Source organism: Euphorbia lathyris, chromosome 4 (assembly GCF_963576675.1).
Source record: "Euphorbia lathyris chromosome 4, ddEupLath1.1, whole genome shotgun sequence".
Classification (NCBI taxonomy): domain Eukaryota; kingdom Viridiplantae; phylum Streptophyta; class Magnoliopsida; order Malpighiales; family Euphorbiaceae; genus Euphorbia; species Euphorbia lathyris.
In genome coordinates this window covers 43,534,052-43,553,962 of record NC_088913.1, presented here as the reverse complement: position 1 = coordinate 43,553,962, position 19,911 = coordinate 43,534,052, and the positions used below count along the sequence as shown (strand labels likewise).

Sequence of the window (19,911 nt, the reverse complement as noted above, 5' to 3'; positions counted from 1 at the left end):
CTTATATTCATTGTGTAAATTCTCTATTGTTGAACGGGTTGTTCCTTGTTGATTTCTAGTTCTTATTGCCCTCTGTTTTTATGGATATAGCAGCAGAATAATATTCTTTCAATTGCCAATCAATAATTGCATGCTTGTACCTCAAATTTAGTGTGTGGTGAACCTAGTAATAATTCAAAGATTCAATTCAATGACCTTAAGCACGAGTGCATATAAAAGCCCTAAATAGTGAGAGCTTGAGCCTACATTAGCATGTAAATGCATTGATTCTTTGTGAGAGGGCTAATACATGTTGTCTTGAAGTAGGTTTTGCTTTGGTTGCCTAGTCAAAATGGTAAAACTTTGGAAGAACTTAGGATGAAAAAGGCATTTAGATTCCCAATTCACTCCACAAAAAGCTTACCCGTGCATTGCACTCACGTTTTTAGGATAACCAACTTGAGCCTTAGCCTATTCTTTCTTAAACACTACTTAAAGGAACCAATTCCCTTCACTTTAATCCCAAAACACCTTGAATTTGTCTCATATCTCAGAACAAACCGTTCCAACTAAAGAAAAAAAATACATTTTTTGAGAAAATTAGAGTATAGAAAGATAAAGTGTTAAAATGATGACATCTGAGGGATGATGATTGAGTGAGGACCACAAATAGGAACTGTTAAAGATAACACAAAAATCTTTGAATAAAGTTTTTTCATTTTAAGGACACATGTTCATATCTTAAGCTTAAAATGAAGTGTTTGGATGACTGTGCTTTGTGTGTTTGAAGAGTAGTTTGGCCAATGTTGTGAAACAGGTTGTGCAGAGTAAGTAGGGTGAGGCTGAATCGCTAAGTGTTGAGAACTAAGCATAGTTGAATTGCATTGCATGTAGACAAAATTCTTACACTTAAATAGCCATTCGCTTCCATACCATAGCCTAAACCTAACAGTACAACCCATGTTTAAGACCTTTTGACTTTGTTTGGAAAATCTTTAATCTATAGAGGCTGGACCAATAAGAAAAATCATAACCTATTGATGCGTGTATTAAGCTGAGGAGAGAAGTTTCATTCCCTTACTTGTGGCAACAAAGGCCATTTGAGAGTGTGAAAATTCCTTCCTTAGTGAGGCACTTTGGGTAAACAGGTTGTTTGATTGAATTTTGAAGTTCAACCTTGAGTTTTTAACGAATCCCTTGAACAGGACTGCATGTTTTAGATCTGGTCTAACCGCATTTTTATCAAGCTCCTGTGTGCTAATCATCGGTTGAGTTAATTGAAAGTTGAAAAGAGTTCAGCTGCTATTGCGTTGTCGTTTTGTTTGCCTAGTATCTCTTCTACTCCAACCTTTGTTCTTATGCTTTCTCCATTGTCTTATTTCTTTGTCATTCCCTCTTGTTTCCGTGTTTCATTATGTTTGCTTGTGGACAAGCAAGGATTAATTTGGGGGTATTTGATAAGCTTATATTTGATCCTAATAAACATACCTTATGTGAGATAAATGGGGTAAACTAAGGCTTGTGATTGCATAAAATGTTGACTAAAAAGGGTCTTTATGCAGATCTTGAAAGAAGAGTCGAAACAGATGTTGTGCAGCCTGTTTTGCAGGAAAAAAGTCGAAAGTACCCAGCGGACCAACGGATAAATAGGAGAGCCAAAGAGGACAATGTGAACAAGAGGCGGTAGCATGAGTAGCTGGCTAAAAGTAACAAGATGACAAGAAGTTCTGACCTTGAGTGTTCAAGTGTCAAAAGTTACCAACCTATTTTGATGAAAGAACAAGTTGACCTTTAAGAACAATCTTTTTAATTATGTAATATTTAAAGTATTTTAATTATTTTTGGGGCCTCCCTCCTTTAAATAGAAAACAGTAGTGGGAGGGAAGGCAGACTTCTTTTTGGACAATTTTATGGAGAAGTGCTTTTGAAGTGTTGAGAGCCGAAAGCTCTCTCCGAACCAGAAGAACTCCATTAATGGAGAGTCATTGCTCTACTTCAGACTGTTCACTCTTTACCATGAGTGAGTAGTCGATTGAATGGGCTAGGCCGGCTATGGGATGGTGCTGTAAGTTGACTTAACCTTTTTATGAATGAATGATGTTATTGTATGTGGTGTTCAATGATGCTCTTAAATGCATGCTTGAGTATGTTTATCTTAGTGTTAATGAATGATGGGGAACTGTTTTCATTCTCATGTATATCTCATTAAATATACAAAACCCGAAGTAGGAATACAAGGGGTTTGTATCAAGGGTTTTCTAAAAGATGAAATGTTGTTTCGTGCCTAATGCAAGAAGGAACCGGCTTTGAGGATGCTTGAAGCTGTAGTAAGTCTTAGAATCTTAAGAACACACAGAAGTTGAGTTAAGTGAATCTAAAGCAGAGACCTTGACCTCACCATATTTCATTCATGAATAAATAGACTAAAGTTATGTTGTAAGCAACCTGTTCCTGTCGTGGCTTAGCCTGTTCCACCCTCTTATTGAGACAACCCATTATCTTTTGAACAACCTAGTAGAAATTCCTTCGCTTTTAGTCATTTTAATCAAATCATACAAAACCATTTTCAACCAAAGAAAGAAGTTACATTACCACGAACACCCTGTTTTATAATGTTTTTCTGTTAAAGTTATTCATCAATCCCTGGGGAGACGATACTCTACTTACTAAAATATTACTTGTATCTAGTGCACTTGCTAGAGTCTACTTTTAGGACAACACGTCCCTATTGGCCAGCTTCAGCTGCTTGAGTGGAGTCATCTTGCCTAAACTATGAAAATATGTTCATTAAAGTGCACGATATACATATACAAGCAAAAAGTGCATAAGGTATTATGTGTAATCTAAAATTAAAGTTAAAAGTAACTCGAACCTTCTGTCATTGTAGTCGAAAGTATCCCTAAGGGAAGTGGACTAAGGTTAGATGTTTAGGCACATCTGAGTCGATCCTTTCGTATGGTGTTGATGAGAAACTTAGGGTTCTTTCAAAAGGAAAGGAACGAACAGTATAACACATGATTTCATGCAAATGTGCTTAACGACCCTAAGATGGAAAAGAAATGATGATATCAACTTTTTCTAGTGTGAAATTCACTTCGTAAATCTGTGCGTTCTTAAAATTTTATTCCTAGGACCCTTAACTTATTCTGGATGTATAGTTATTTCACCCATATTTTAATTTGGCTAATTTTTCATAATCAATTATTTAATTCGGCCTAAATTTTGTAAGTTGATGGGATTCAGGTCGATTGGGTAATTTTACCAATTATTCTGGCTTGAATTTGTAATTATTTTACTAATTACTTTTTTCGTAAAAAATTGTGTAAAATATGAAGTTTTGGACCAATTTGGTAATTTATCAAAAGTTCTGGCTAAAATATTCAATTGTCAATCAAATACTCAAATATGTAGCAACATCTGCGTGGAAGTTGGCATAGGAGACAATGGAGCTGAAATATGGGTTAGTAGGGGAGAAATAGTTGGGAGCAACCTTGCTTTACAATTATAGAACTTCATTGTTGAAACGTGGAACTTTCTTGTTGAAACGTTTCCTACATATTTTTTACAACAGAAAAATATAATTCAGCAGCAAAAATAGTTAGTGGAAGACAACAGTTACAGAACTTTCTTACTAAAACCCAGAACTTCCATGTTAAAACGTGGAACTTTCTTGCTGGGCAGTTATTTGTATATTTTTTATAGCATAAATACAAATTACAGCATCAGAAAAAATGACTCAACAATCTCAGAAAAAATCTCAACAACAATCAGACTCAAATTGTTAATTTCTGTCAATTTTCTATCCTTAGTTCTGCAATCTTTCTTTTTCAATTCTTAGTTCTATAAATTCAATTCCTATATTTGTAATTATTCAATTTCAATCTCAATTTCAAGCTTTCAAGCGTTTATCCTCAATTCGGTATCATTCATATTAATTAAGCTAATCTTCTTTACGGTTTTAATTTTGAACCTTTTAAGCTTTTTCGTCCTTTAAGCTTTTCACAATCCTTTATTAGAAATCAGATTTCACATTTCACACTTTTGTAAATTTTCCATAAAATTACTAGCACGCTCACAATCCAATTCAAAAATAGGCGAAACAATTTTGTCACGTTCGGTGGGACTTGTAATGATGGCAACACTCAATCATGAATTTAATGAAGAAAGCAAGTTTTATTGTGTCTCGGGATGTAGAAAAAGTGTCTGTTAACACAGGGAAAATCTCTCTAGTTAAGGCCATGGCGCACAATGTTATGAATTTGACACAAATGAAACGTGAAAAGGAGTAGTTTATAAGCAAAATGTCAGATTGCTTTAAACATTTGGATGATATTGATGGCATTAGCTTATGCTTAAATCAATTCCAAATTATTTTTGAACAAAATGCACATCTACTGGTGCTTAATCAACCTCAACAAAGAAAATGGGGTACTAAAATTCATAGGAGTTCCTCATTGGAATGTTATCCTGCTCTATGCCCCCTCACACGATATCTCACACAACATCAATTACACATATGCTTACAAGTCTCAAACATATTCAGTATAAAACTATATCCTTTAGTTTCCATTTTACTCTTAAGTTAATCTCATTATATGTCAACATCAATCTCACATAAACATTTTCTCACTAAATATATGTTATTCTTTACATATTATATATAGCAAAAGAGTTTACAATTTACAATACATGTTTAGGTCATTATCCTACATAGAGGATTCACAAAACAAAATACATCAAAATACTCCAAAACACCTAGGCGAGAATGGACTGGCGCTGCCGGTGCGACCTTAAACAAGAAAAACTCCACCTAACCTGTAAAAATCTATTGGCAATAGATGAGCTACCTACTCAATAAACATATTACGCATATATGTATACAAAAGTAATATAAAGAACACAGATCAAAATATATCATCATTACCAAGTTAGCATATTCAGTGGAAAGATAGTCACTTGTTCCACTCATTACAGTAATGATTATTTTAGTAATTATGGCCCTGTTATACTTAGATAATATATGTAAAATGATCCTCAGGCCCAATCTGTATCCCGGCTCACTAAATTCGGAATACAATCATATGTGCTACGGAGGAGTTGAACTCAAGTCACGTAGCCCGCTACAGATATAACTCAACATATGTGCTTCCGGCTAACAATATTCAGATATCCCTCTCAACTAGGACCATTTCACATATCCATCTAAGCAATCTCATATTCTTTCCTTATCCAACCATTATTCAGTTCAATGTCCACAAGGCTAAACATGCCACATTTTTATTCATGACATTACATTGTACTCAAGCATATTACTTTTGTATCTATCATAACATATCACAAACACTCAAACATTATTCGCATCAGATTCAACCACATCTCACACTCAATAAGTCACAAGCCACAATACACTCATACACATATATAAGAAATATGCTTATTATCGCACTCGGTTTGATTTATTCTACACGATCGGGCGTGTGTTCAATTTCACCTTGTCCTCATAATGTCATGTAAATATTTATAAAATTAGTCCTGATGTAAACTAATGCATGCTATATGATATTTACAAGAACTAACTCCACAATGTTCATGCAATCTAATTATTTTGTATTAGATTCTCACATGACCTACTTGCACACATTCTGCTTTAACTCTCTCTATACTAATCCAAATGCCCTGTTTTTTGAATCTACTGAAACTAGACATATATGGGTATAACATATCCGAAGTTCACATTAATATCTCTTGTACACAATATAAGGCATGCAAAACGATTTTGTCTTGTTTCCAGCCAGGAAACAGACTACCCAGCTTTGCATCGACCCTAATAAACTCAACCTATCTCATAATAAATACAATGGTTGCCAAATCCTTTTACAGAAATAAACTTCAAATAGTTAGTAACAATATTGTATAGATAAACTTTCCTAAATTCTGACCCTAAGGTCCTCAAAATTCTACATGAACATGGGTGCCTCACATAACATTCAATTTCGAGTCAGCCATGCTCAATTAAAGGTATCTTCATCTATATATTTAATTAAAGTCCCATATTTATATATAGTTTCTTAACATATATATGAAAATAGTGTCTTTTTTATGTCTTTCCAAATTCGAACAATATCAAGATGAAAAACATGTCACAAGATGACTGAAAACAATACCTTATATTTCTGTTTAGGGCACTTGATGCATACCTTTCATTTAGACAGCCTAAAACCAATTTAAACAACACCAAAACTCAACCATCTCAATCATAAATCATCCATAAAAAATCCTATCATCCCACTTAGGTGTTTCAGAATCCCAAACTTATAGAAAAAGATGCTAAAACATCATACTAACCTTCAATTGGTGTCTTTCACCTACTATGCTTCCGAACTTCACTTGTTTGGCTTGAAAATGGAAGAAAATGGAAGATTTTTCTTTAGAGAGGTTTAGGGTGTGTAATATGAAGGTTTTCTGCATCTCTCTTTGAAAATTTGGCTGAAAATGATAAGAATGGAATAGTGTACATCCTTTTAAAGTAAAGAGGTGTAATTTGTCTTAACAATGGGTGACACATCATGCTTAATGAGGTGCTTGCTCACAAACTTCATTTCCAACCCTCCATAAGTCTAATTTAACCAAATAAGGTCATATTTATTAATTCATTTAAGTCCTAACTCAATTAACTCTTACTAACAAATTGTTACATCTTAATGACGCACTAATCGCCTACTAATCGCATGGTAATCACATTATGCATGAAAATGAGATGAATCTGAAATGCATGTGTTCAATAATGAAAACATATATGAATGTGTGAAGACTTATATATTAGGGTTTTACGAATGTTACATGCTCCTTTATCAAAGAAAAAGCAGGACAATGCAAACACAAGCTGCGTGGGAGAAAGCAGGCTTGGTGATGCGTCTGACATCTAGTAGGGGTGTAAAGTGGGTGTGATGTAATTATATAAGTATGTGTAAGGTGTTACATGTGCAATTGAACTCTACTAAATGCTACTACTTAGGGGCAAGTGTACCCCATCGTATCAAGTAATAATCCGGTTAAGACCGGGTATCGAATCCACGGGATTTATAACCACAAGTATTAAACTACTCGGTTTTATTTGTTATCTAAGCGGTGACTACTTTTAGGTTGGTTTGGGTGACAACTACAAACTACTCCTAAACTATGGTGAGACAGACTTGTGTAACCGAAACTCTACGGGTTGCGATAAGTTATAAATATAATAAGCAAAGACCCCGAACATATACGATTGATGATTTACTCTTGCAAAGATGACTACGTGTAGTTCGGCCGACCCGTGAAGTACTTAGACTACGTGGTTCCTAGTCAAGGCGTGTCTAATGCGGGGGATCAGAAACTAGGGCCCGTAAGTTTTGTGGCTTGTCAATTCCTACGGTTTCCGGTGTGTTACTTCCGGTAGGGCAGCACCTATATGGTTCCCTAAAGATGACCCATACAAAGGGCGCCGATAATCGAACTCCCCCTACACAATAATCAATTACAAATATCAAAATAAGTAGTAAACATCAACACGTATAGAGAAACGGGAATTGCAAATCATATATTATAAATATGGAATGGAAAAATGTGAATACAACCAAGCCTAGTACATAGGAAGAGTACAAGCTAATTAGCAAGTAGAAAGGGAAGAATTGGCCCTTGGAACTAGCTAACCGGACTCAAGGCCGTCTCTTAGGTCTTAGAGGTGGAACTTCTGGAGCTTGGTGGAAGAGGATGGAACGGAACTTCGACGGAGTGACGGAATAAGTGAACAAGCTCTCAAAGTGGTAGAGTTTAGTTATACAAAATCTGAATGAGGAAATGAGTGCTAATCACTCTTATTTATACACATCAATCTCGGGGGTAAAATCGTAAATACATAAGTTACAAGTAAGAATTCACACTATATTTGCAGGTTTCACAAGGCACGCCCTGCATGGAATGTAGTACGCCCCGTGTGTCTGCCATTTTTAGCCCACTCTGTTGATAATCTCTTCTGCGTGGGCCAATTTCAGACTTGTTGACTCAACCAGGTCCCGCGTAGACTGGAGTATGCCCCGCGTGGTTGAGCTCCTGAAACTTTTGTCTTAATTTCACACCATGGACGCCCCGCGTACCCTGTTCTACACCCCGCGTGCCAACTTCTGCACCCCGCGTGTCTTGTTGAATTATCACTTTGTTTATTTCTAACTCGTACCTGCGAAATACGATCTTCGAGAACCGAATTAGCTTGACGTTTATTTTTCTGAAATTAATCAAAAATAAAGGAAATTAACTAAAAACATATAATTTATTTTTATTTTGTTATTTATTTAAAAACACACTATTTTTGTAATTAAACTTACTTATTTAGCCCAAAATCAAACCGTAAATCATGCTAAAAGATAGGGACAAAACGTCCCTATCAACCTCATCAGACTTTAAAGTTTTACTTGTCCTCAAGTAAAAGAAGTCGAAAGACAAGGGGTTGAGACAATATAGAAATAAACCTCCGGTTGGTTTAAACAAGTGCGTGATTTCAAAACGAAGGTTTTACGAAAAGTTTTCGACAAGTACTTACGCAAGTGAATGAGTGGCCAAACTTATTCGAAACCTCCATGATCAAACTTAATAGGCAATATTAACAGGGATTGATTATCTTTTGAGAACTCGATTGTACCTCACCTAGGGATTTCACTCTTAACGCTCAATCTTTGGTGGGTTGGTGTTTATACGCTCTTCTTTGTACTTACCCAAAATCACCTCAAGTTTGCATGTTCATCCGGGTTTTTCCACCTATGTTATGGTTGGGCAACATTAAAAATGAACCTGAAGGGGGGTTGTAATGTGGGTGGCTATTTTGTGGTAAGTGGTTAATTTTTAGAAACTCGAGTCCGAATACCACTTTTGGTGGTTGCATTGTTTTCTCATTGTTTTGTCCTAGCAAGCACGAAAAATATATTTTGAAATTGCTCGGGTGGAGCTTGAGAATGCCTATTTGCTCTCCATTTTTATTTTATTTATTTTCCTTTTCTTTTTATTTGAGAGCGGCACAAAAACGATTTCAAAGATTTATTGTGCTTACTTGCTAGAGACTTAGCTTGTTTCGGGTATTTCCGATGCTTTTGAGTTTGGTGTTCGGACAAGAGGAAAAAGGGTTATATGTTAAAAAGGTGTTAGCAAAGAAGTCGGTTAATATGCTCGAGGGGGCTTCGTAGAGGTTCATGAAAAATGAGAAAAATAATTAAAAAAGAATTAGCCTAAGTGGGTTCGTTTTATCATCTTTTGCCCTTCTTACCAAAACAAATGTACTTAACCCGGTATTAGATGCAAACTTTATGAGTTGAGTGAAGTCAAAGCCCTCAAAATGTTGTGAAATGAATAGAGTTCTCGTACGAACTCTTTTAGGCTCAAAATAACTCACATGAATTTCGGGTTTAATTGTGTACTTTCAAGTTCTCGTAAAATTTTCAAAAATCCCGTCTTTATTGCCTTTTTAAATTTCATTATAGAGATAACTCGTGGGTTAGGACTCAATGCTTTTTGTTAAGCACAAATCTCGACTATGCATAAATTCCCTAGCTTCGAAATCAAGACTTAAATTTCTTAATTAAACTGATCCTTTGTATTTTAACGATTTCACTTTTAAAGACAAATAACAGAACTTTTTATTAACTTCCGAGGGAGGTGGTGTGTCAGGAAAATTTTGAACTAATAAAGTAGTATAATTATTTTGTTTATTTTATTTTTGTTTTTGTTTTTGTTAGTGCAAAACAAACTATAAGTGCGGGTTGCATGGCTCTCCGCGTGATTAAAAAGACGTTAATTCCAAAAACGTCGTAAAATAAAATAAAACAAAAACAAAATGAAAACTAAAGGAATTGAGGCAAATTAAAAGGGAAAAAGGCCTTACAGGTCTGTTCTCACGTGGGGCGCACCGTTGGGTACGCTCCGCGTGAGACACTTATTAATGCGCATTTTTGGGCAGAGACTTGGGTACGCAGGGCGTGCCTGAGGGAGCGCTCCGTGTGACCCAAGTTTTAGGCCTTTTAGCAACCCAAAAGGTGGTTCACGCGGGGTTTGCCTAGAGGGGCGCTCCGCATGAACCTTATTATGACGAAACGTATGAGAAATTGAGACAAAAATACACTTGAATCATAAATGCGATTAGGTGAAAAGGGAGTTATATTAATAATAACCACAAAAATAACATAAAAAACAAAGATTACAAAACACGAAAACAAAAGAACATAAAAACTTAAAACAAAAGAACACAAAAACATAAAACATAAAAAACATAAAACATAAAAACACAAAGAAACTAGGGTGGAGGCGGAGGAGGATTTCCATGAATATTAAAATAGGTGAAGAAAGTGTTGGTGAAGGCCTTGAAGCTAGCCCAATCCGCTTGCCTTTGGGCTTCGAACGTGTCAAAGCGGGTAGCGAGGTTGGCCTCGAGGGTGTCAAACCGGGTGTTCATTGTGGCCCGGTCTTGGTGTTGGTTCCTCTCCAAAATGTCCAACCGGGCATGAACCGATTGGAAGTCGGGGTTGGTGGAGAAGGACGAACCGATAGGCATATCACCCAAATCATCGAAGTCAAACTCTGATTCCCATTCCCCTCTCTCTTGTTGTTGGCTCGCTCCTAAACTCTCACCCGGACCGGAGGCATGGTGGTGGAGGGTTTTGAAAGCATTTTTGTCCAAGAGGAGAGGATCAAAATGAGGAAGGAGATCAAGGCCTCTTGGTTGAGAGCGGAGCAGGAGTAGATGGTGACCAAGTGCCCCAAACCTATCCCGACACGCCTCCTTGTGTTCATTTGTTCGAGCCTGGTCTCAACAAGGAGGGAGAGATCAAAAGTGAGTCCCTTCTCAAGACAATAAAGGGCAAGAAGCTCGAGCTTATTGACCTTATTTGCCTCAGCCTTCCCCGAGAAGTAGTAGTTGATGAACTGGTGAATGAGTTGGAGGATTGGGTCGCGGATGCGTCCCGAGTGGAGGTTGGATATATCAAATGTGTCCAACCCCGTAATGGATTTCCAAAACTCACGGAGGGCCATTGGGTGAGGCCAACATCCGTTTGCGTGGTGAAATGGGTGCGGATCCAATCCTTGTTGATGGAGTAGGGTTGGTTTTGGAGGCGGAAGGCAAGGACCGCGTTGCCTTGGATTCCGGTGGCGGCTAGAGTAGTGAAGAAATCTAGCACCAAAGAGGGGTACACGAAAATGATCGTGCCATCCGAGGGCATGTAGACGATCCTCGAAGGCACGACCGACGTTGTGGTGGTCGAGGGCATCGAGGTTGATGTATGGGAGAGGCATGATGCGGGAACATGAGACATTTTGGTAAGACGTCCCCTTAACTTCGTTGAGAATGTGAAAAGGGGCTCGATATTGGGTGGTGAGTGGTGGTATTTCGTCGGCTTCGGGTGGTGGTGATGGTGTTCGGTCGGAACGGGAAGAGTGGGCACGGGAAGACCGCGGAGTGCGGATGTCGGCGGATCTCTTGTGACGAGTCATGGTGGAGAGTTGAGTGATTTTGGGAGAGATTTAGGAAGATGGAGTGGATGTGAGGAGGGAAGGAGGAAGAAATAGTGAGATTTAAATAGGAGAAGGGGTGGGAATCCAAGCATTGCTCGGATTCCCGGGGGGGTACGCGGGGCGTGATGGGGCCACGCCACGTGTATCCCCGCCTCTGTCCCTATTTTGGTCAAATGAGACCAAGGCACGTGGGGCTTGCGTGGGGACACACCACATATACTTTGGTATCTGACCAAAATGGAGGAAAGGAATGGGAGACACGCGGGGTGTGTCAGTGGGAATGCCCCACGTGTCTTAGAATTCAGACAAACTGTGGGAATTTTAAAGGTTTTTTTAGGTTGTATGATATATTTTTTTGGGTTTTAAATGGTAATTAATTTGTTGGGATTAATTAGGGGAGTGATGGGATATTAATTAGGGGGGATTAATGTGTTTTTGAATTTGAATTTAATGGAAGGTGGTGATTGGAGGAGAGAAGAGGTGGAGTGGAGAAGTGGAGAAATTAATGGGGAAGAGGGAGGAGTGATGTGAGTGGTGAAGAAAGGAGGTGGAGTGTTAAGGTGGTGAAAGAAAAGAAGAACTGCCATGCGGAGATGCAATTTGCAACTCCCCCAAGACACGCGGGGCGTGGTTTGGGGGCATGCTCCGCGTATCCTGTTGGTGGCATTTATTTCGCCCAGAATTTGCACAGATCAAGACACACAGGGCGTGGTGCATGGGTACGCCCCGTGTGATGTGCTTTTAGCACATTATTGGTGCCAGAAGCTCGTTCACGTGGGGCTTACCTATTCACACGCCCCGCGTGAACGTTTGGATCAAAGAGGGATTTTTTTTTTCTTTTGTGGGTTTTGTAATTTTTTTGTGAATTGTGATTTGAGGTTTTAATTAAAATTTTACAAAACGAACACGAAAGAAGGAAACACGTTCAAATTTAAAAATCGAAAGAAAAACGAAAAAACACAAAATTTGAAAGAAGACGAAAACACGCAAGAACAAGATTGCAAATATTTTGAAAACGTATACGATACATATAAACAAGGGTTTGGAGAACGCAAACCGGTGCTACGTTTATAGTCGGAGTAGCTCGACTTTCTCAATGGGTATGACAATAGCAGGATGTCCAAACTGGAACCCGATGGATCCGAACTTTTACCGTTAAGGAGGGTTATTGCTTGTTCGGATTCTCTATTCTTAGCTCGCGGGTTTTGCTCAGTATTTGTTGGGAGAGTTCCTAGCTGCCTCTCCTGTTGGTGACGATTTAGATGAGCCACTTGGTGACTCAAATCCCTACAAAACACCTCATTATCGGTAAGACGAGTTATAATGTCCTTTAATAAGGAAGTTACCGATTGGCCTTGCACGTTGTTGGGAGGTTGGGCATTCCGACCGCCGGAGGCATTTTGTGATTGCCCTAGCCCGTGCTATCTATATTCATGATGAAAGTCGGGTGGGGGCCTCAATACGTTATTGTTATTGTCGTACGATAAGTTAGGATGTTGGTATCAAGGTCTCCACCCGTTATCATTATTATTGTGGTGGTGTGAATATGAGTTTGAGTTAGAGTTATACCTTTGGTTACCTCCTACGTAACTTACATTTTCGGTGTCACCGGCAAAAGGGCTACCGGTATGGCAATTGTGTCCGTCATGATCTCCACCACAATGATTGCACATCAGGACCTGTGCATCTTTGTTGAGGCTCAACTGTGGTATTAAAGTGTCTAGTTTCTTGTTCATCTCAACCATGGAACTTTTTGGAGCCTCTTTCTCCATGGCGAACGCTTGATGTCGCGGAGGTCCGGCAAGCCGATCTTCTTGCCACTGAACGCTTTTTCTTGCGAGCTCGTTTATGAGCTCATATGCTTCGCTAGCCGATTTCCTGAACAGGTCCCCACCTGCTGCGGAATCCATGGTAGTACGATTAGTAGGCGTTAGTCCATGATAAAAAGTACTTACAAGATCGTGCTTAGGGATGTCATGGTGCTGGCAACTTCGAAGCAATTTTCGAAACCTCGCCCAAGCAGCATTAAGGGCTTCGTACTCGAGTTGCTGAAAGGACGTGATGTCATTGTGCAACTTCACCGTCTTGAAAGGTGGAAAGTAATAAGAGAGGAACTCCTTCTCGAGCTCATCCCATGACGTGATAGTTCCATCTTCTAAAGAGTACAACCATTCCAACGTTTAGACTGTCAAAGAAAAAAGGAAAAAGTTTTAGATGTACGGCCTCAACCGGGACACAATTTTGTCGAGAAGTATCGGCACACATAAGAAATTTATCAAGGTGTTCGTTAGGGTTCTCATTGAGTTCTCCTCCGAATTGACCGAGTTGTTGGATCAATTGGATCAGGTTAGTCTTGATTTCATATGTGTTGGCCGGAATGGTGGGGGCAACGATTCCATTGCGATTTTATGGTCTATGCGGAGCTAGGATCTCCATCATTGTCTGTGTATCGTTGCCTCTTCCATTCCGGGCGTTGTTCACCGGTGGGTTGGTGGGGTTGGCTTCATTGTGGATGTTGGCCATCTTCTCTCTTCGAATCCTACAAAATGTACGTTTAATTTCAAGATCAATAGGAACGAGAGTATCACTCCGAGATCGGGTGAGCATAAACTATTAAAATAAAATAAAGAAAAATATAAACAACAAAAAGATGCTAAAACATCATACTAACCTTCAATTGGTGTCTTTCACCTGCTATGCTTCCGAACTTCACTTGTTTGGCTTGAAAATGGAAGAAAATGGAAGATTTTTCTTTGGAGAGGTTTAGGGTGTGTAAAATGAAGGTTTTCTGCATCTCTCTTTGAAAATTTGGTTGAAAATGATAAGAATGGAATAGTGTACATCCTTTTAAAGTAAAGAGGTGTAATTTGTCTTAACAATGGGTGACACATCATGCTTAATGAGGTGCTTTCTCACAAACTTCATTTCCAACCCTCCATAAGTCTAATTTAACCAATTAAGGTCATATTTATTAATTCATTTAAGTCCAAACTCAATTAACTCTTACTAACAAATTGTTACATCTTAACGACGCACTAATCGCCTACTAATCGCACGGTAATCACATTATGCATATGAAAATGAGATGAATCTGAAATGTGTGTATTCAATCATGAAAACATATATGAATGTGTGAAGACTTATATATTAGGGTTTTACGAATGTTACATGCTCCTTTATCAAAGAAAGAGCAGGACAATGCAAACACAAGCCGCGTGGGAGAAAGCAGGCTTGGTGATGCGTCTGGCATCTAGTAGGGGTGTAAAGTGGGTGTGATGTAATTATATAAGTATGTGTAAGGTGTTATGTGTGCAATTGAACTCTACTAGACGCTACTACTTAGGGGCAAGTGTACCCCATCGTATCAAGTAATAATCCGGTTAAGACCGGGTATCGAATCCACGGGATTTATAACCACAAGTATTAAACTACTCGGTTTTATTTGTTATCTAAGCGGTGAATACTTTTATGTTGGTTTGGGTGACAACTACAAACTACTCATAAACTATGGTGAGACAGACTTGTGTAACCGAAACTCTATGGGTTGCGATAAGTTATAAATATAATAACCAAAGACCCCGAACATATACGATTGATGATTTACTCTTGCAAAGACGACTACGTGTAGTTCGGCCGACCCGTGAAGTACTTAGACTACGTGGTTCCTAGTCAAGGCGTGTCTAATGCGGGGGATCAGAAACTAGGGCCCGTAAGTTTTGTGGCTTGTCAATTCCTACGGTTTCCGGTGTGTTACTTCCGGTAGGGCAGCACCTATATGGTTCCCTAAAGATGACCCATACAAAGGGCGCCGATAATCGAACTCCCCCTACACAATAATCAATTACAAATATCAAAATAAGTAGTAAACATCAACACGTATAGAGAAACGGGAATTGCAACTCATTTATTATAAATATGGAATAGAAAAATGTGAATACAACCAAGCCTAGTACATAGGAAGAGTACAAGCTAATTAGCAAGTAGAAAGGGAAGAATCGGCCCTTGGAACTAGCTAGCCGGACGTAAGGCCGTCTCTTAGGTCTTGGAGGTGGAACTTCTCGAGCTTGGTGGAAGAGGATGGAACGTAACTTCGACGGAGTGACGGAATAAGTGAACAAGCTCTCAAAGTGGTAGAGTTTAGTTATACAAAATCTGAATGAGGAAATGAGTGCTAATCACTCTTATTTATACACATCAAGCTCGGGGGTAAAATCATAAATACACAAGTTACAAGTACGAATTCACACTAATTTGTAGGTTTCACAAGGCACGCCCCACGTGGAAGGTAGTACGCCCCGCGTGTCTGCCATTTTTAGTCTACTCCGTTTATAATCTCTTATGCATGGGCCAATTTAAGACTTGTTGACTCAACCAGGCCCCGTGTAGACTGGAGTATGCCCCGCGTGGTTGAGCTCCTAGAACTTTTATCTTAATTTCACACCATGGGTGCCCCGTGTACCCTGTTCTACGCCCCGCGTGGTAGGTGTTGACCATGTGGGAACGAATAGTTGACTGTCGTGATTTAGGGGGCATTGTCCTACGCCCCACGTGCTGGCTCCGCGCCCGGCGTGTCTTGTTGAATTATCACTTTGTTTACTTCTAACTCGTACCTGCGAAATACGATCCTCGAGAACCGAATTAGCTTGACGTTTATTTTTCTGAAATTAATCAAAAATAAAGAAAATTAACTAAAAACATATAATTTATTTTTATTTTGTTATTTATTTAAAAACACATTATTTTTGTAATTAAACTTACTTATTTAGCCCAAAATCAAACCGTAAATCACGCTAAAAGATAGGGACAAAACGTCCATATCACTTGGGAGGTCGGTTCAAGTGCAAAAACGTGAACAAACATTTCCCACTAAAAATATCCACATGAAAAAACAAAAAGATCCCACTAAGAAAAAGCCTAAGGATTTAATTAATTCGGGGGGGGGGGGGGGGGGGGGTGGGGGGTGGGTGGCATCATTGAACCATTTGAACATAGTTGCATTTCTTTAGTTCTAAGGTATTATATTTATGTTTATGTTTATGATTCTATATCCGTTTGGACTAATCAAAGACCAATGGATATATTATTGTTTAAGAAGATTACTTAGAACTTTGACGGGGAAGAAAAAAATAAAAAGGTTAATTGTAGCCCTGTAAACAAAGGCCTAACTCACCTCAAAGGGTGAGGATTGCCTCACATATTTAAGGAGCCATATAAGTTCCTCATTTAGCAATATGGGATGTCTAACACGCCCCCCTTCAACCCAATTCATTTGGTGCGTGACGCTAATATTAGCGGGAGCCCCAACATTAAACCATAGCTCTGATACCTTGTAAACAAAGACCTAACTCACCCCAAAAGGTAGCTCAAAGGGTGAGGATTGACTCACATATTTAAGGAGCCATATAGCTTACTCATTTAGCAATGTGGGATGTCTAACAAGCCCTCTGTTAGTTCTGTTAGTTCTATGTTTTTATTTCCTTAAACTAAAAAAAATGACTGATAAAAAATCTTGATATACTAAGAATTTTGTATAAACCACAATATAATAGCTAATAACTACAAAAGCCAGTATTGCAAAAGCAACTGTCTCAATATCTTATATTTAATGTAGATTTTATGATGTCTTTGCTTTGTTTGCTTTCTAGCTTCCCGCATTTACTAAAAAAAATGTAAGTTATAGGATTTTGAGCATAAAAAACTATTTTTATTTACCTTCATCATATCTAGCATAATCAAATTTGCTTCAAGAATAATAATGATAATGTAGAATCCATGGCTATAAAATGAGAAAGGAACTTAAAATGGTCATCATAAAAAAACGTTATTCATAATTAAAATAAACTTCATTATAAGTATAATGTTTCAATATCTCTTTAATATTTTCTTCAATATGTTTCCAACTTCAATGAACAACTATTATGTGAAATTCTATATCTCTTTATACCAAAATGCATAAAAAATATAAAAAAACCAATTCTTATGAGTTAGATAAACCAAAAATAAATAAAAAAATTAGTGGACTTCACCAAGTTATGAATTTGAAAAATTAATCTAACTCCAATTAAACCTAACAATCGAGTTCATATAAAGCCGAAAATCCAAATTTTAGTTATAGTTAACAATGAAGTAAGCCGCACTATCTCCAACATTAATTAAGTAAGACTAAAGAAAAGAAAGAAGAGCTTAATTAGTTTGAAAATGAGCTAATTTAAAAAAAAAAAAAGATTAAAATTAGTTGGGTGGAGGAGCATCGGGAACTTTTTGTGGAAGAGAAGTTCCAGAAATGAAAGATTGAAAGATAGTAAGTGCTCTCCCAGGTTGATAATATGGTACTTCATGTCCAGCTCCTCTAACAGTTGCAAAGGTCAAGTTTCCGGTATACTCTTCAGCATATCCTCCTACCTCCCCATTTGAAAACCAAGCATACCATTCTGCCTTGGTTGTAAGATTCAACGTCTTTATTGAATATTGAGTAGCAAGAAATGGTATTTTAGCATCTTGATCCCCGCTGCATTCATTATTTTGATTTTGATTAATGATGAATTTGTAATTGAAATGTTGGAAGAAAGAAAGCTTACCTAAAAAGCCAGACTTTTAAGCCTTTATCCATGAATTGTTTCAGTAAAGGAAGAACAGAATTGGGCTTCTCTTTCCATTGATCAATAACTTCATCACTACAGGGTGCCCATGGATGATCAAGGTTTGTTGTATTTGCATGCATTGCTGCTTGTACTTCTACCTTATTCAGATACACATACACATAATATATACTACATGGATCTATTACTTCCACCTGCAATTAATGGATAACCCTTTTTTTTGTTAATCATTCCTTTAATTAATACATACATATATATAGTTTTGATGAACTTACTGATGCAATCTTGTTGTTGGAAGATGCAGCTTGAGATAAAGAGTTGCATACAGGAGAAAAAATGCTGTAAATATCAATATCATTGACATTAATATAGGTCTTGAAAATGGCATTGAGACAAGGAAGGGAGTCATTTCTTTCAGCTGTGAATTTACAGTTATGTTTCACATCTTGTATATTCTCTAGTGAACATAAACCATGTCCTGCAAAATAATCAAACATCCCTTCAACATCTGTTTCCAGATTCAGTGCTGGATTGCCAATCTGCAGTTCACAACCCCAACTTTTTCAAATTTTATTTTACCTTTTTTCAGGAAAAAAAACTAAACTAAAAAAGAGAACGTACAATGATGCCTTTGAGGTTGATAGTGGGGAAGTTAGGGAATTCGATGTTGTGTTGTAGAATGAGGTTAGCAAGTTGGGGGACATAATGACCTGAGTAGCTCTCTCCACCTATGTATAAATCTCTGTCTTTGTATTCTGGAAACCTCTCCAACCATTTTACTACGAACATGTAATTATCCGCGGCGGTTAGCCCGTCCCCGTATGTTGAATAATCTAATGTCCTATTTGAGTATGAATATCCTACTTTTGCAGGTGACTCCACAAACAACACATTTGCAACTGCACACATATCAATTAATTTTTGTTTTACTAATGATTTTTGTTATATATTAGGAGTTTAAGCCAAAGTTTTTTAGTATTTTATGGAAAAGGAAAGAGAGTTACCATTGTTCCATGAAAATTTGTTTAGGTAGAGTGTATTGGTATCACTAAGTACCCGAAATGGTCCAATCTCATGCATTGCCCCGTACCCCAAAGATGAACACCCAGGTCCTACATAATGCAGTAGAGATAATATCAATAAATGTTAGGTTGAATGGAAGAAGAAATTAGAAGAATAGATACCTCCATTAAGCCATAGAAAAAGAGGAGAAGTTAGAGGTGTATGAGATTCAGCAAAATAATAATAAAAAGCCCTCCCAGCTATTTGATCCACAGTAATATAACCACCATATTGTGAAAACTTAACGAATGGTTGTCCTGGCAATATCTTAATCAAATCTCTTTGTTTTAAATTCAATTCCTCTTTTTCATTATTCTGTAATGGAGCAGGAAAACCTCTACTTGCAACTAGTTTCTTTAGATCTAGATCAAGTTGTGGAGATGACTGCTCTTTAATGATATGAGATAGTCTTAAATACTCTGCTCTGTAAAGCTTGTCAATTGCATCCCCTTGCCTCTTCGCCTCATTTTCTCCTATCAATATCACTACCAAAAATATAACAAAATAACCCTTCTTTTCCATCTGATTCTAGATCTCGCTTTTAGCTATTTTTTGTTTTTGTTTTTCAAGATTTCTCAAATTTTAACCAAAATTTATGGATCACTAGAGAAATTCAAGGCTCATGTGTCCAAACATTTCTTAAGAGATCAAAATTTTACTATTCAATTGAGTTTTCTTTCATTTCTTCAATAAATTATAAAACAATATCCAAATTTGTTTTGACTTTTTCACTGTCAAG

The 19,911-nt window shown here is 37.7% G+C and overlaps 1 protein-coding gene across 1 annotated transcript; it reads right to left on the bottom strand.

The window, feature by feature from the left end:
- Positions 1 to 17,742: 17,742 nt before the first annotated feature.
- Positions 17,743 to 19,694, bottom strand: LOC136227157 (serine carboxypeptidase-like 40). Its single transcript, XM_066015852.1, has 6 exons — positions 19,295 to 19,694; positions 19,115 to 19,222; positions 18,732 to 19,009; positions 18,386 to 18,649; positions 18,090 to 18,304; positions 17,743 to 18,019 (listed from the first exon to the last, which is right to left on the bottom strand). Exons 1-6 carry the CDS (start codon positions 19,692 to 19,694, stop codon positions 17,743 to 17,745), a joined length of 1,542 nt encoding a protein of 513 aa, XP_065871924.1.
- Positions 19,695 to 19,911: the final 217 nt, after the last annotated feature.